Source organism: Impatiens glandulifera, chromosome 1 (assembly GCF_907164915.1).
Source record: "Impatiens glandulifera chromosome 1, dImpGla2.1, whole genome shotgun sequence".
NCBI classification, from domain to species: domain Eukaryota; kingdom Viridiplantae; phylum Streptophyta; class Magnoliopsida; order Ericales; family Balsaminaceae; genus Impatiens; species Impatiens glandulifera.
In genome coordinates this window covers 28,413,633-28,430,090 of record NC_061862.1, presented here as the reverse complement: position 1 = coordinate 28,430,090, position 16,458 = coordinate 28,413,633, and the positions used below count along the sequence as shown (strand labels likewise).

Genomic DNA, 16,458 nt, shown 5'->3' with positions numbered 1-16,458 from the left:
AGAAGACAAGACAAATTAGTGGTGGGTTATAAAAAAATTAAGACAAGAATTAATTGAGACTATGTATTCTTCCTCTATTGGAGGACATTCTAGAGTGCTTGTAACTTACAAAAGAATGCAATTGGCATATTTTTGAAAAAAAAATGTTAAAAGACATTAGAGAATTTATTTGAAATTGCAACATTTGTCAAATTAATAACACCAGTAATGCATTCCCTAATGGTTTTTTACAACCTCTTCCTATTCCTAATCTTATTTGGACAAAAATATTTATAGATTTTATAGAAGGGTTACCTAAATCTCAAGGAAAAATTGTTATATTTTCAAAAATGACACATTTTATGTCAATTAAACACCATTAATCTTCCCAAACAATTGCTACTATTTTTCTTGATTCAATTTTTAGGTTACACGGGATGTCCCAACTCATTATAAGCGATAGAGATAAAGTGTTTCTAAGTTAATTTTGGAAAGCATACTTAAAACTACAAATAATTACTCAAGCTTTATCTATGTCTATCATCCACAAATAAACGGATAAAATCACTAACAAATGCCTAATGACATATCTTAGATGCATGGTGGGACAATAATTAAGTCCGTGGGTTAAGTGGCTACCTTTATCGGAATGGTAATACAACACAATTTTCCATTCAACAATTCGTGTATCTCCATTTGAACTTGTATATGGTCACCCTTCTCTCGTTCATGTACCATATTTAGTAGTAGACTCCACTAACAAAAATGTAGACAGAAGTATGCAAGCAAGAGAAAAAGTAATTAACTTGACTAAGTTCCACATTGTGAGAGAACAAAATAGGATAAAACAAAACTATGATAAAAAACACAAATATTCAACACTAAAAGTAGAAGAAAAAAATATACTTGAGAGCTCACCCATATCGATAGCTTACAATGACTCATGAATGCCATCATAAACTTCGACCTAAATTCTATGGGTTATTCAAGATCATTGACAAAGTTGGTCAGGTAGCGCACTGAATCAAATTGTCACCCAATGCCAAAATTCACAACGTCTTCCATATCTCACAATTAAATAAGAAAATCGGGAATAATCTCACAACTCCAAATCTATCGAACATATATGATCCTACACATATACCTAAAACCATATTAGACGAAAAACTTACTTTGAAAAATAGAGAGTAAGTTCATCAAATATTAGTTCAAAGAAACGAAAACGAACCTAATAAAGTTAATTGGGAAGATTCCAACAAATTATCCAGATCTCAATTGGAAAACCAAAGGGAGACAAAGAGGGAGTATTATAACGAACATAATCGCTCAAAGCTCCGATGTAACAACGATAGAAGAGATATAAGAGAGAAAACTAAAAGAAGCTACGATAGAAGAGATAGAAAAGAGAAAACGACAAGAAGCAAATGAGACTAAAACAATGACCTAAACCTAAAATGTTGATAATTAATAAATGAAAAATGATAGAGAGCGTGAAAGAAATGACAAGAAAATGTAGGGAAATGATGTGTCATTTCCTGAGTGGTTTGAAAATTTAATAGGAGAGAGAATTTTTAGATTTTCAATCTAGTCAAGGAATGACATATCATTTTCCTACACTTTCTTGTCATTTTTTCCCACTCTCTATCATTACTCTTAATAAATATATAAAGAAGTCCATGAAGATATTATAAAATTATAAATAGTTATTATTCTTTTAATTAAAATAAAACTTATCCCTATTGTTAATTATGATGGGATTACATTACTATATAAATGACTTTGATCCATCATTTTTAGACATGGATTAGTTTTATGAAGCAATTACACTTTTCATTTCTTACATTTATCTTCTTGATTTCTTTTCTTCTTCTCGCAATCTACTCTACCTTCTCATCCCTTTCTTATTAATTCTCTATACATCATTTACAATCGTCACAGTTTGGCGGATGATTTCGGGGTGGTTGCGACGATTTTGCATTGGAGGATTGTAGTGATTTGATTATTATCCTGCCTAGTGTTTGTTGAATTACAACATCAGTGGTTTGGCAATGCAAGGTGAGGTTGTTTGTCAAATGGGATTGTTGTAATGGGATTGTTGTAGGCGAGGTATGGATTGGTTGTTGCCGGAAGCTGAGTCTAACACAACTATGAGAACTTGGATTGGTTGGGCTATGTCAAGTTGATAGCGTGCAAAAGACACTTTTCCATCCAGTTCCATTTCTCAAAATCTCAATTTCAATAAAAATAACTTATAATTCAAGAATTGGTTCAAAAACATTCACTCTCCTTCCCTTTTCTGTTCTTTAAGTTCAAGGATGGAAATAAAAATATTTAACGTAGTTTGAGACTTCTGTTATATTAAATAGTTTTGATATTTTTTTACTAATTTATATACATAAAAAGAATATTACGAGTTTGTAAATACATAGTTTAACCCATTATATATTTTTAAGAGTGAAATAATATATTTGACGGCACTCCCGAGGACGTAGGCAGATTGGTCGAACCTCGTTATATCTTATGTTCTTTCTTTTAATTTCCCTATTATTATTTGTTTATGTGGTTATTCGAATCAATAATTGGTATTAAAGTGTCGTTGAGATTTAACCTAAACTAATTAGAGAGGAAGATGGTGTGTTCGGGTTCTAATTCTCAAATCAGATCGACAATGATGATGGAGAATAAATGGTGAAGTTTGTTTGACTAGTCGAAGCTTCCAAATGAAGAAGGATTTCAGAAGTGGTAACAAGAAGTAGGCATCTTCTTTATTAGTGGTGAAAAGCTGAAAAACATGATTGATTTTCTCTCTGTCACTATAAATAGATCGAAATAATCTGAAAGAAAGAGGAAGTTTTTTAGATCTATTTTTTCAATGTACAGAAAAATAGAGATCTGAAGATATATATATTTTTTTTAAAAGATAGAGAATATAGAAGAAACAAGTGACAATAAGAGAGAAGCAAATCTGAAAGCTTAGGGCTTCCTTGATATGTTAACGAAGCCACAAGGGGTTAAACACATAGTCTTCAAACACACTTAACCATTTAACTAGGTGTAGAACTTGTCATCTAACGGGCTCGAACCCAGGACCTCTCATGAAGGCTGAGATATACACCTCTTGTTGTTTCTAGGCTAGAAGATGAGATAAAATGGGACCGCGGGTTAAGTACAAAGTACACAAACATACTTAACCATTTAACTAGGCGCAGAACTTGTCGCATGAAGGACTCAAACTTAGGACCTTAAGGAGGCTGGGAATATCCGTCTGACGGGCTCGAACCCAAGACTTCAAGGAAGCTGATGTGTTAACGAAGCTAGTTATTACCGACAAGTTTAGACATTGTTTGGGATTGTTGAATGTCTCAAGTTGCTAAGGAATAGTGGTAGGAAAGCCCACTTGGAGTGTTTGAAACTCTATACTGTTATCTTCTAAGAAGACTTGAATTTTTTAAAGATGAAGGTATGTGATTTATCTCCTATGAAATGGAATATTCTCCAATGTAAAGATTGTTGTGTATGTGGCTTATATAAACAAATGGTAATTAAGTTTAGAGTTAATGGGTTGATCTGGAGTAGTTTGTCACCTAACTACTACTCTATAAATATAATGTAATACAAAGTTTAACTCTAAGAGTGAAATAATATATTTGACGGCATTCCCGAGGACGTAGGCAGTTTGGTCAAACCTCATTATATTTTGTGTTTTTTTCTTTTGATTTCTCTATTGTTAATAGTTTACGTGATTATTCGAATCAACATCATCCTTTTTCAAAATCATGATGATTATATATATTAGACAAAGAGAAGAAGACGATTATTGATGTTAAGGAAGATATATTTTGGGTTTTCTTTATTAGGGTGAACAAATACTAAACAACAGTAGATATTGCCCCTTTAAGTCAAAGCTCTTTATATTTAAACTATATTATGTGTAAGATTTATGTTAGTAATTTTTTTATAATTAGAATAATTCGAATTGTTCATAATTTTTTTTTAATTTGAATTAAATTTTATTACTTTATTCTTAGACTAACACATTACAATTAAGATTGTCATAATCTAAATGAAATTACAATTATAATTATTACAATTTTTTTATTGACTTAGAATTTGTAATATATGCATAATAAAATTATTAAATAATTTATTTTCTTTTAAATAACTCAAATAGCAAAAGTTAAAAGTGTGAAGTTTATTTTCATTAAAAAAATACACTTAAAATTAAAAGAGAGTTATAATAACTATAAAAAAATCATAAAATAAAATAAAAGTGTGAAGTTTTTGACTCAATGAGTCTGAAATTTTTATGGTGGACTCACAACTCAACGACCTCGAATACCCTTTTAGAATCAGCTCAAATGGTTCTCCCTAACCCAAGTTATGATTTTTCAAAGTTCACCTTTTATTTAATCTTCAGCATTCTAGCGGTTTCTGCATCCTAAACATTAAATACCAACAACTTTTGACTCAGGGCTCATCACGAGACGAGATGAGCGAGTATGCATTAGGAATGCCTAATTCTTGCCTGAAACTTTCATGGTTTGAGTTTAGACAAAATGAGTTTGTGTTGACCAAGAAAACGAATGTACATAGATGAGTCACCACATGTACCAATCTTATTACGGGTACCTATGGTGAACTACACAATGAACCAAAAGAGGCCTACTTGGTACCATTGGAAAGCTAACTCATAGGGATTTCCAATTATAGCTCATTCACCCAAAATGACCAAGTGAATTTAAAGATATAAATTATTAAAGTGTAGCCTACCTCCAGTTAACCATTAAGATTCAAACCTAGAGCATTGGTTTACTTGCATTGACTGGGCAAGTACTCTAAACGTCAATCCATGATTCAGGACGGGTTCTATTCGAAAGGTGTGTGGATTAGCTTCCTAACCCAAGTTTAATTACTCAAATCCATCAACTACAACTCGAGTTATGAATTTATGAGTGAAAGAGTGTCCACATTGATCTTTATTTAAACACCTTCCATTCACGTCGATATTTCGTCTAGTTATGAGACCCCAACGTGAAAGAGAGCTGAAATAGTATTTGTAGATGACCCATCCTCCTTTTCAAAACACCCAAAATGATCGAATTTCGTCGAGTATTGAAGCTATGGAAAAAATTTGAAGTTTTAAATCTATTTCAAGCTTAGTGAAACTCTAAAAGTTCAAGTTCATCTTCTTTGAATAAGCCTTTTCGACCCATTTTGCTAAAATTCAAATTTCAAATGTGCGGTCAAATTCTTCCTCCAGTTGGTGGACCCGTGTTTGACTCTCCTTTGACCCGAGTTGACTCGCCGATTTGACTTGTTTCTTCGATTTCTCCTCTTTTGAACACCATCCACATACAATTGTAAACAACAATATTATATTCAAAATTCATGATTTTTCAAAATGTACGATATGAACGTGTCATAGGTCACGACGATCGAGTCGTTATGAAAAACGGTAGTTTGAAACATAAACGAGATCCAAAATGATCATTCGGTACATTTTCTTCAATTACAATATTATACTCAAAGTTTATGATTTTTTGTGCCGGTCATTTTGAAGGTAGGAGGGCACTCTAACTAGAGCATTTTTAGAATTTATCGTTTGGATCATTATTTTCAGGCTTTTCTAAGTCGGTTTTCAAAAGATCCTCTTATGTTTTTGTTTTCTCGGTTCAATAAACAAGCATGAGTGCTATATTAAACCGAGTTATTTGAGATGTCTACACTTTCTTAGAGTGAAAAAATACGAAACAATAGATCTCGTCCCTTATGTCAAAGCTCTTTTAATTTAAATCGAAAGATTTATGGTAGTAATTTTTTTTATAATCAGAATTATTCAAATTGTTCATAATTTATTTTTAATGTGAATTAAATTTTATTACTTTATTCTTAGACTAACACATTAATTTTAACTAAGATTGTCATAATCTAATTGAAATTACAATTATAATGAATACAATTTTTTATTGACTTAGAATTTGTAATATATGCCTATAGCCTAATAAAATTATAAAACATATATATATTTTTTTAAATAACTCGAATAGCAAAAAGTTAAAAGTGTGAAGTTTAATTTTCATTAAAAAAAATACACTTAAAATTAAAAGAGAGTTATAATAACTATAAAATAAATAATAAAAGAAAAGAAAAAACAAATTGTAAGAAAAGTCAGAAATAAACATCTCTATTACCCACAAAGACAAAGACCTTTTATGGAAAAGATCCACTAATTTGTCTTGATTACATTGGTCCTTACATTTTTATTTAAATATAAAGTTACCATATGTCAACTTTTTAAAGAAGAAAAAAAGAATTTGGATTCTTCAATTATCAACCCTATGTATTGAACATCTAGATATATATAAATTTGTTTGTATGTTATAAATTAAGGGACTTATAAAAAATCATTTTTGCTACAATATGTTAACTGAATTTTAATTATCTTCAAAGTTCAAACAATAGATTCTTTATTGGTGGGAAGCATCGAGTGACGTTAGATTCGAAATCTTAAAAAAAAAAAAAAAAAATGGTCAGCCTTGAGTGGACCGTAAAGAGAGAGAGCACTATATACGATTTCAATTGAATTCGGAATCGTTCGTTGTTTTCCTCGATCTCATCTGGCTCCCATTTTTGAAGAAATTGTGCTATAACTGCTGTGAACATCATCCTTTCTCTCTCTCGTCTTCTATAAGGAAAGCTTCACCGGACTGGTTTAACGACAATCATCTGCTTCCAGAGGTCTCGGCTTCGATTATAGCTGTTTTCTAAGAAAGTACGAACCGAAACCCTATTAACTCTAGAAATTCATTGTAAATACATGTTTATACTTTATGTACGACTTCTCGACTTTAATTTCCATGCTCAATATCGATTCCGATTAAAAATCCAGTTATTTGAGAAGTTTTTGCGAGAAAATGAATAGTTGGATGGATGGACAATGGATATATTGTTGAGAATAATCTTAAGTTTACTTGAATTCCTTTGCTTCAATTTGAAATTGAAAATGATTTATGTTGGACTTTGGATTGGATGATGCTTATTGATTAAGCAAAGGTGACATTTTATGAGTATGAATGAATGCATTTAAGCGTTATGTAGGTGTTCAAAATAGTGAGAACTGAATTTCAAATTGTAATTACCAACGAATGACAGATAGCTTTTTCAAAGATAAAAATTATTTAAAATCTGTTAGTGTTTGTTTCTGTAATAATTTGAACTGATTGGTTTTATATTTTGCAACTTGGGTTGAATTGTCAAAACAGGTGAGCTTGTTTTAGTGAATTTGGAACCAACCAACCTTCTGCTAGTTTTGTGCAGAAAGGTTGCTGAATTTATGCATAGAGATATGGAAGTGAATGTGGAGAGTGATCTGAAGGAACCACTTTTGCAACCTTCTGACAATGTGAAAATATCTGTGTTAGAGTCCCATGATGGAGATGGGAAAACTAAGACAATCATGTTCAAAATTAGAGGCATAGAGTGCGCATCTTGTTCGATTTCCATTGAAACAGTGGTTGGGAAACTTGATGGTGTACTAAGTGTGATGGTTTCGCCAATTGAAGGTCAGGCTATGGTCAAATATGTGCCAGAACTCATCTCTGTAAGTCATGTACATCACTGTAGTGAATTATTCATCTATCGTCCTAATGGTTGATGATAGGAACCAAGTAATTTTTCCTCTTTCACCAAACGCACATGAGAGTATTCAGTCATATAAGTGTGTATTCATCCCTGGCTGCAGATCATTAGCAATGTTAAATCATGGGGTCTATCTGGAAGCACCCTTGGCTGCATATATTTTTTTATATTAATAATTTATTGCATGTCAATATCAGCTGGAATACTCATTTCTCAAATCAACATTAAAATATTCGTATATTTCAAATTCAAACTCAGCTTTGGGTCCAATTTGAAGTATACTAATGACTGTAATGTGTCCCTTATTTCTCTGTTTCTTCGGACATGCATGGTTTTTGTTATTATTTTATATCTTTCAGCTCAATATAATGTATTATATTTTGTAGGTTTTAAGTCATAACATAATATGAAGTTTAATTTGCATGCAATTAAACTTATTATTTTCTTATGTCGGATCCATAGTATCCCACTTTCTTGTCTTCAGTTGTGACTAGATTAGAAGGATTAACTAAAGCTCTTTCTTAGGCTGCAAGAATTAAGGAAACAGTTGAGGACACAGGTTTTGAAGTTGATGAATTTCCAGACCAAGATATGGATGTGTGTCGGCTTAGGATTAAGGGGATGGCATGCACAAGCTGTTCCGAATCTGTTGAAAGTGCTCTTCGAATGGTTAGTGGTGTTAAAAAGGCAGATGTAGGGCTGTCTTTGGAAGAAGCAAAAGTCCATTTTGATCCAAATATGACAAACACAGACCGCATCATTGCAGCTGTAGAGGATGCTGGTTTTGGAGCGGATCTCATAAGCTCTGGAAGTGATGTGAACAAAGTGTATCTCAAGCTGGAAGGAATATGCTCTCTTGATGATTTAACCATTATCAAATCTTCACTCGAGTCATTGGAAGGTGTAAGTCATGCGGATATGGACTTGGAAGAGAACAAGGTTGCTATTAGTTATGACCCTGATGTCACTGGACCAAGGTCTCTTATACAACATGTTTGTGAAGCTGGCAAAGGTTCTTATGGTGCCAATTTATATGTTCCAGCAAAAGGAAAAGACACAGCAAGGCAGCATGAAATTCAGATTTACAGAAGCCAGTTCTTCTGGAGCTGTCTGTTTTCCGTTCCTGTATTTATATTCTCGATGGTTCTCCCAATGCTTCCTCCATATGGTAACTGGCTTAACTACAAGATCTGGAACATGCTAAATATCGGGATACTCTTGAGATGGATCCTTTGCACACCAGTGCAATTTATCATCGGCCGTAGGTTTGTGGTTTCTTTGGTGTTCCATTTGTGTTATTCAACCTGCATCGAAACCAAGTCATTATAAGAGAATTAATTATCTTATTTTATCTTTTCCAATTTTTCTAGGTTTTACATGGGAGCTTATCATGCATTAAGACGGAAAACTGCCAATATGGATGTGTTAGTCGCATTGGGAACTAATGCTGCATATTTCTACTCTGTATATGTAGTTGTAAAAACTATAACTTCAGATACATTTGAGGGGCAAGATTTATTTGAAACTAGTTCCATGTTGATATCGTTTATTCTCCTTGGAAAGTATTTGGAGGTTGTGGCAAAGGGGAGGACATCGAATGCTTTGGCAAAATTGACTGAACTCGCTCCTGAGACTGCTTATCTTCTGTCATTAGATAGTGAGGGTAATGTCATTTCGGAGATGGAAATCAGCACTCAATTACTGCAGAGGAATGATGTCATCAAGATTGTTCCAGGAGCAAAAGTTCCAGTTGATGGTCTGGTTATTGATGGAAAAAGTCATGTAAATGAGAGTATGATCACTGGAGAAGCAAGACCAATAGCTAAAAAACCTGGTGACAAGGTAACATGTGTGCAGTTTCTGCATTCCAATACATTTTCTTTTCTTTTGAAGAATATAAATGACACCTAAAAAGGCTTATGAAGAAGTATCGTTTTTGTAACATAATGAGCAGGTTATTGGTGGTACTGTTAATGAGAATGGATGTCTACTAGTGAAGGCTACACATGTTGGCCAGGAGACTGCACTATCCCAGATTGTTCAATTAGTTGAAGCTGCTCAGCTTGCCAGAGCACCCGTTCAGAAGCTAGCTGATCAGATATCAAAAGTTTTTGTACCAGTGGTGAGATTTTTGCTCTTATGTAGTTGGAAAAACTTATTGTTTTTGGATTTGGATTCAGATCAAGATGAGAAACCACCGATAAATTTTTGAATATGTCTATAACTAAGTTATGTTTCTAAATGTGATCTCACATGGATCCACATCCAGATGAGATATATGACATAAAAACATGTACAAGTGGGGCAATATGTCCGCAGTAAGAAATAAAAATTAATCCAAAAACATAGTAAAGGTTGGAAAATATCTTTTTTTGTTGAAGCTGAAATACTAGAAAATTCTCTACCAATGGGCAAAAGATTTACTCTCTTTTATCCTGTGCTGATGTAAAGTTCAGTTATTCTACAGGTGTGAATACATCAGTTATGGTGTCTATTGTTACATTCTAGATATTTGTTAATTATCATCGCTTGATTCAATTTCAGGTTGTTCTGGTAGCATTTATCACATGGCTGGGATGGTTTGTTCCTGGACAGGCTGGTATTTACCCAAAAACATGGATACCAAAAGCTATGAATGCTTTTGAGTTTGCTCTGCAGTTTGGAATTTCAGTTCTTGTGGTTGCTTGTCCCTGTGCTTTAGGACTTGCAACCCCTACAGCAGTCATGGTAGCCACGGGTAAAGGTGCTTCACAAGGTGTGCTCATAAAAGGCGGAACTGCTCTTCAAAAGGCTCACAAGGTATGCATATAATGTCGGGTATTTGGTTCAGATCTTTAAAGAAAATGGACTATTATCTGAAAGGAGAAAGTAGAGTAATTGGGTGCCTTGCTTCACGAAGTTTGTATAAAGTGCGACATGCCATGTGTTAACTATTTTGAAACGGAGTATGAATAAAATTTTGGTGAACTTTTTGTGAAAGTAGAAAGGACACACAAAGCATGTGAGCTTGTCATTTAAGAAAAAAAAACATTATAAAATGTAAATGATGACAAATCATATAGTGCATAATACATCCAAATAAAACCATTGGAATGCTTATTGGTTTCTTGGTGTTATGTAGATTATTGGAACTTAATTGATAGCTGTGAACAATAATGTTTATCAGAATTTATTCTTCATTTAATAACCTGTTCTCATCATTTTAACTTGAGATTTTTATATGATCATGTCTTGATTGCAGGTAAAAACAGTAGTGTTTGATAAAACTGGAACTTTAACTATGGGAAAACCAGCTGTAGTAAGTGCAGTTCTGTTTTCCCAATTTTCTATGGCGGAGTTTTGTGAAATCACCATGGCTGTTGAGGTGAGTTTTTGCATCAATTCACATTGCAATGCAAGGATGTTGTGGTTGAAGTTATCATTTAACTAGAAAGTATACCTGATAAATACACCGCAAAAGGTTCAATGAAACTCAATTGACCGTCTAGTATTTCAAATAGCTGAAAATATTTTTGTTATGAATTCTCTTGGTTTTTGTTTTGTTAGAAGATGTGGTTTCTAGTGGAGACTCATTGCTCAGTGTAGGAACTCATGAATTTGAAACTTCACACCCGGACCATTTTACAAAAAAGAAAAAGAAATGTAGTTTCTAAAATTTGGTTGTTTCTATAAATTCATGGTTGTTATGAATTTATAGTATTTTTGCAATCTTATCTCTGGATAGTTACAAAAACACATGTTTGAAGGAACTCTAATTTTATATTGCACAAAAATGCTATTTTTCTCAGGCAAACAGCGAGCACCCAATAGCGAAAGCGGTGGTTGCACATGCGAAGAAATTCACTACCAAATTCGGTTCCAGAGTCGAACATATTACAGAGGTGAAGGACTTTGAAGTGCACCCAGGAGCTGGAGTAAGAGGAAAAGTTGGAGAGAGGAGGGTTTTAGTTGGGAACAGGAGGCTCATGGGTGCTTTTAGTATCTGTATCAGTCCCGAGGTTGAAGACTACATCTCAGAAAATGAGCAACTGGCACGAACATGTGTGCTTGTTGCTATCGATGCTAGAATTGCGGGCGCTTATGCAGTAAGTGATCCAGTAAAGCCAGAAGCTTTGCGAGTGATACATTTCCTACAGTCTATGGGCATTGAAACCGTCATGGTAACAGGTGATAACTGGGCGACAGCAAAAGCTATTGCCTTACAGGTTGGTATCTCGAAAGTGATTGCTGAAACTGATCCACTGGGGAAAGCAGACAAGATAAAGGATTTACAGGTGTGGTCCCTTGTTGTTATTGTTTATGTTTATGAGAGCTTGAATTTGAACCTTTTCTTTTTGCAGAAGGAAGGTTCAACTGTGGTGGCAATGGTTGGAGATGGGATAAACGATTCACCAGCCCTGGTGGCAGCTGACATTGGGATAGCCATAGGTGCAGGGACAGACGTGGCTATAGAAGCAGCCGATATTGTCCTGATCAAGAACAACCTGGAAGATGTGGTGACTGCCATAGATCTCTCTCGAAAGACAATGTCACGTATTCGGTTGAACTATGTGTGGGCTCTAGGGTACAATGTACTCGGGGTTCCAATTGCGGCTGGGATCTTGTTTCCCTTCACTGGGATCCGTTTGCCCCCTTGGCTTGCAGGTGCATGCATGGCTGCTTCCTCTATAAGTGTAGTATGTTCTTCCTTAATGCTGCAACTCTATAACAAACCACTCAATATTGCCACCAAACTCTGAGAAAAAAACATGATTCTCGAAGGATGTGGGGGGCATGAATGAACTTACAATGCCAATATTAGGTCATTGGCATATATAATTATTGATGCAAACATCATCAGTAAGTACCAATAATATTAATTTCAGATAAAAATATTCACAATAGGCAAAGAGTTCTTTGTTGGCGTCAAAGCATGCTGCTATACCATATATTTCAACTGTAACACCATGAGGCATGTGTTTCCTGGTTAGTTTGGTCTTTTTTTATTATTATAATCTTTAGTCTCATGACAATGTATTTCTTTGAATTAGTTTTGTTTTTGTAACTCAGGCTGAAAACTAGTTTTGAATTCTGTGATGTAAGAGGATTGCAGTTTGATTCTCATTCATATAAAGTTTGATTGTAAGAAGAATGAGAGAGAGAATGAAAAAAAATGATAGAGGTTAAGTAGAGAAGAAAAAGAAAATTTTGTTTATTTTCAAATCATAAAATATATAAGATGAAATCTTTGTCTTTGATATTGGCTATTTGAGTTATGTTTAAAATATTATTGAATAAAAATATAAGTTATTATTTGAGTTATTATATTGGAAATTTGATGAAATGACCCTAAATGTCAAAATATATTATGGTCAATTTATAAGTGCATCAATGGTGTCGTTGCGAGACTATCCTGCCATTTGCCTTTACATGAAGCGAATTTCGTTAAAATATTTTGAAGTCGGCATTTAAGATACATTTCCCTATTATATGGTTTAATTACTCAAATATATATTTTTTATATTTAAAATTAAAATAAATAAAAGTATTTTAATTAATTAAATGATTGATTTGGTGAATATAATGATAATAGATGTAATTGATAATGAACTTTAAAAAAAAATATAGAAATTCCAAAAAATAACTTATATCTTTTTTTGAAGACATCAATATATGAGTTTGGATTAAAAAAAATATTAATTTAAAAATTAAATTTTTATTTGAATATTAATTTAGATAAAATATTGTTACGAATTTGACACAAATTTAACGTTATATTCAACTCCATATCCAAGTAAACACGATCAATTTATTTGTTAAAAAAGTAAAATCAATTTATTCATTAAATATTCAAATAAATTATATAAGTAAGTTGGATACCATTTAATAGTTCAAATTTATTTATAATTTTTATTTGCTAAAACTTATTATTAATCAGTCAAATATTAATTTAATTTTATAATTATGACTTATACCAATCAAAATAACCCACTTGTTTGAATAAGAATAAAAATAAAAATGTATTGACTGGACCTAATACCCTATTGAAGGTAACATGCCATTTGCCCATTGGACCAAATAAGGAGTATTTATTATTTGGGCTCCATGAAGAATTATTATATATTTATTAATTATTAATACCAAGATAATTATAATCCGAAGGCCCATTTCCCTAGAACAAATTCTTATATTATATATATATATATATATACGTTATAGCTCATCACTAACCCTCATCGTTCTTCTCTCCTCCTCTGCGGCTGCTATAAGCGACCACCGAGGCCAGACCTGAACGCAGCGCAGGTCATAATCTCTCTCGATTACATGCTTTCTCTTTATTGATTTGATTTCATTTCATAGCCAATGGTTGATTCGATTCTTCTTTCGTTTGAACTGTTTGGGACTGTTTATAGTGCTTCAGATCTTCATTTCCGCCATTGTTTTTTTATGTCAGATCTGTATACATTTCAACATTTTGCGTCTTTCTTAAGCTGTTATATTCTCTCTCATTTTCTGTATGTATCGCAATGATATATCGTCTTTTATTCACTTCGTTTTGTTATTAGATGTTCATTATCTGTTTTCATCAGATGTGTTTTTTTTTTTCATTTGGATCCTTCTTGATCTGTTAATCGATTCATTGGATCCTTCTTTTACATTAAAGTTCAACTCTTTTTTACCTGTTAAATTTATTGTTACCAGATCAGTTTTTGATTAAATAAATCAAAATTCTCCTGTTTTTTTCTCTTTAAAGGATTTACATTTCGTAATCATCAACCGGGTCATCATCATATTTGATCTGCACTTTAGTTGGTTCTATATTTGTTATGTTATGACTAGTAGTTATGATATCTGCTGCCAATGATTATGTAACAATGTTTGACCAGATGATAACTATGACCCTGCTTGTTTAGTTAGTTACTCTGAAATCATATTCTTGTATCTGCTTAGTTACTATTAATGATGTTAACACATATATAAGCAATGATTTTGATACAAATTAACAACTTGCAGGGTTATTACTGGCAAAGACATGATGACTGATCAGCCTACTGTCGCTCAGAAGATGTCCGGAAAGCTAAATCTTAGTTCCAATTCTCAAATCCGTTATGGGGGAATTGAACAGCCTGCTATTCACCAGAGGCGATTCTCTTATGGGAATTACTCTAGTGCAGCTTTTCAGTATCCCGTGACCCAAACATGCAGAGCATCTCAGGACCTTTCTTTGGTTACTGCAAATGCTTCTCCTGTCTTTGTTCAAGCTCCATCTGAGAAAGGGTTAGCAGGATTTGCAATTGATTTCCTTATGGGTGGAGTTTCAGCAGCAGTGTCAAAAACTGCAGCAGCCCCCATTGAGCGTGTTAAGCTTTTGATTCAAAACCAGGACGAGATGCTTAAGTCTGGCCGTCTTTCTGAACCCTACAAGGGAATTGGTGATTGTTTCAAGAGGACAATGAAAGACGAAGGTATGGTCGCATTGTGGAGAGGAAACACTGCTAATGTCATCCGTTATTTCCCTACCCAGGCCTTGAACTTTGCGTTTAAGGACTACTTTAAGAGGCTGTTTAACTTTAAGAAAGACCGTGATGGCTACTGGAAGTGGTTTGCTGGAAACCTAGGATCTGGTGGTGCTGCTGGTGCATCATCACTTCTCTTTGTGTATTCCTTGGATTATGCCAGAACCCGTCTTGCTAATGATTCCAAGGCCTCAAAGAAAGGAGGAGGTGAGAGACAATTCAATGGCTTGGTGGATGTTTACAAGAAGACCCTCCAATCTGATGGCATTGCTGGACTATACCGTGGATTCAACATCTCATGTGTTGGTATCATTGTTTATCGCGGGTTGTACTTTGGAATGTACGATTCTCTCAAACCTGTTCTCTTGACTGGAAACTTGGAGGTCAGTATTTGTTTGGATTGTGTTTTAAAAACCGTCTTGATTGATAATTACTTACTCTTTTGTCTTTAATTTTGTGTGGTTTCAGGATAGTTTCTTTGCTAGCTTTGCTCTTGGATGGCTGATCACAAATGGTGCTGGTCTTGCCTCATACCCAATTGACACAGTCAGAAGAAGAATGATGATGACATCTGGTGAGGCAGTCAAGTACAAGAGCTCGTTCGATGCCTTCTCCCAAATCCTTAAAAACGAGGGACCTAAATCGCTGTTCAAGGGTGCTGGTGCAAACATCCTTCGTGCCGTTGCAGGTGCTGGTGTTCTTGCAGGATATGACAAGCTTCAGTTAATTGTGTTCGGTAAGAAGTATGGTTCAGGTGGTGCTTAAGTTTTCTTAAACGTTTAGATAATGATGAAAAATAATGATTAAGACATGCTTGTTGAATAAGCAGAAACTCAGAGGTAATTCCTCAACTTTAATATTATTTTGGTAACTGTTGGTCGTGTGATTTTTGATTTGTTATGAACACAGAGTTGAACAATACCTTTTTCACATCGGCTGTTTATTTTGAAGTAGTAGTATTATAATTTTGTTATTTTCAGTTATAATGTTGGTTTTGAATCATCTTTTTCTATGGTTGATATTTCTTGTGGATGAGATTGTTTAATGAATTCAATAGGTTTTATTGTTGAGATACATTAGAGTTTGATTAAGTGCTTTTACTAGCCTTAGTAATAGTGCACAATCCTTTTCCAAGGTTATTGGTTCAATCAATCTAGAACCATATTGGAAACTCTGCATACTCATTTTTCTTCTTCAACCGAACGGCATAATTAAGTTTTAAAAAAAGTCCTTGAAATTTATTAATGTTTTTATTTGAATATTTAACTTTTTTTTAAATATATGTTTTAAACATTGAATTTGATACTTTAAATTTAAGTGAATTTTTATATTTATTACCACCGAC

The 16,458-nt window shown here is 33.5% G+C and overlaps 2 protein-coding genes across 3 annotated transcripts; both read left to right on the top strand.

The window, feature by feature from the left end:
* Positions 1 to 6,500: 6,500 nt before the first annotated feature.
* On the top strand, positions 6,501 to 12,695 carry LOC124921290 (copper-transporting ATPase HMA4-like). 2 transcript variants are annotated; one of them, XM_047461926.1, is made up of 9 exons: positions 6,501 to 6,751; positions 7,287 to 7,579; positions 8,143 to 8,882; positions 8,988 to 9,459; positions 9,572 to 9,739; positions 10,162 to 10,416; positions 10,859 to 10,981; positions 11,406 to 11,891; positions 11,958 to 12,695. In XM_047461926.1, exons 2-9 carry the CDS (start codon positions 7,313 to 7,315, stop codon positions 12,354 to 12,356), a joined length of 2,910 nt encoding a protein of 969 aa, XP_047317882.1. In that variant the 5' UTR covers positions 6,501 to 6,751; positions 7,287 to 7,312; the 3' UTR covers positions 12,357 to 12,695. The 2 variants fall into 2 exon arrangements, with proteins under 2 accessions (XP_047317882.1, XP_047317881.1); XM_047461925.1 differs by having other exon boundaries at positions 6,502 to 6,751; positions 7,297 to 7,579.
* Positions 12,696 to 13,807: 1,112 nt separating this feature from the next.
* Positions 13,808 to 16,096, top strand: LOC124921291 (ADP,ATP carrier protein, mitochondrial). Its single transcript, XM_047461927.1, has 3 exons — positions 13,808 to 13,899; positions 14,611 to 15,496; positions 15,582 to 16,096. Exons 2-3 carry the CDS (start codon positions 14,630 to 14,632, stop codon positions 15,876 to 15,878), a joined length of 1,164 nt encoding a protein of 387 aa, XP_047317883.1. The 5' UTR covers positions 13,808 to 13,899; positions 14,611 to 14,629; the 3' UTR covers positions 15,879 to 16,096.
* The last annotated feature ends 362 nt before the right edge of the window (positions 16,097 to 16,458 follow it).

Bases quoted from the DNA above. Each gene is read 5' to 3' on its own strand.
- LOC124921290 (XM_047461926.1), top strand. From the start codon at position 7,313: ATGCATAGAGATATGGAAGTGAATGTGGAGAGTGATCTGAAGGAACCA. The intron at 9,740-10,161 runs GTGAGATTTTTG...ATTCAATTTCAG, and splicing joins CAAAAGTTTTTGTACCAGTG to GTTGTTCTGGTAGCATTTAT. The intron at 10,417-10,858 runs GTATGCATATAA...TCTTGATTGCAG, and splicing joins CTCTTCAAAAGGCTCACAAG to GTAAAAACAGTAGTGTTTGA.
- LOC124921291 (XM_047461927.1), top strand. From the start codon at position 14,630: ATGATGACTGATCAGCCTACTGTCGCTCAGAAGATGTCCGGAAAGCTA. The intron at 15,497-15,581 runs GTCAGTATTTGT...GTGTGGTTTCAG, and splicing joins TCTTGACTGGAAACTTGGAG to GATAGTTTCTTTGCTAGCTT.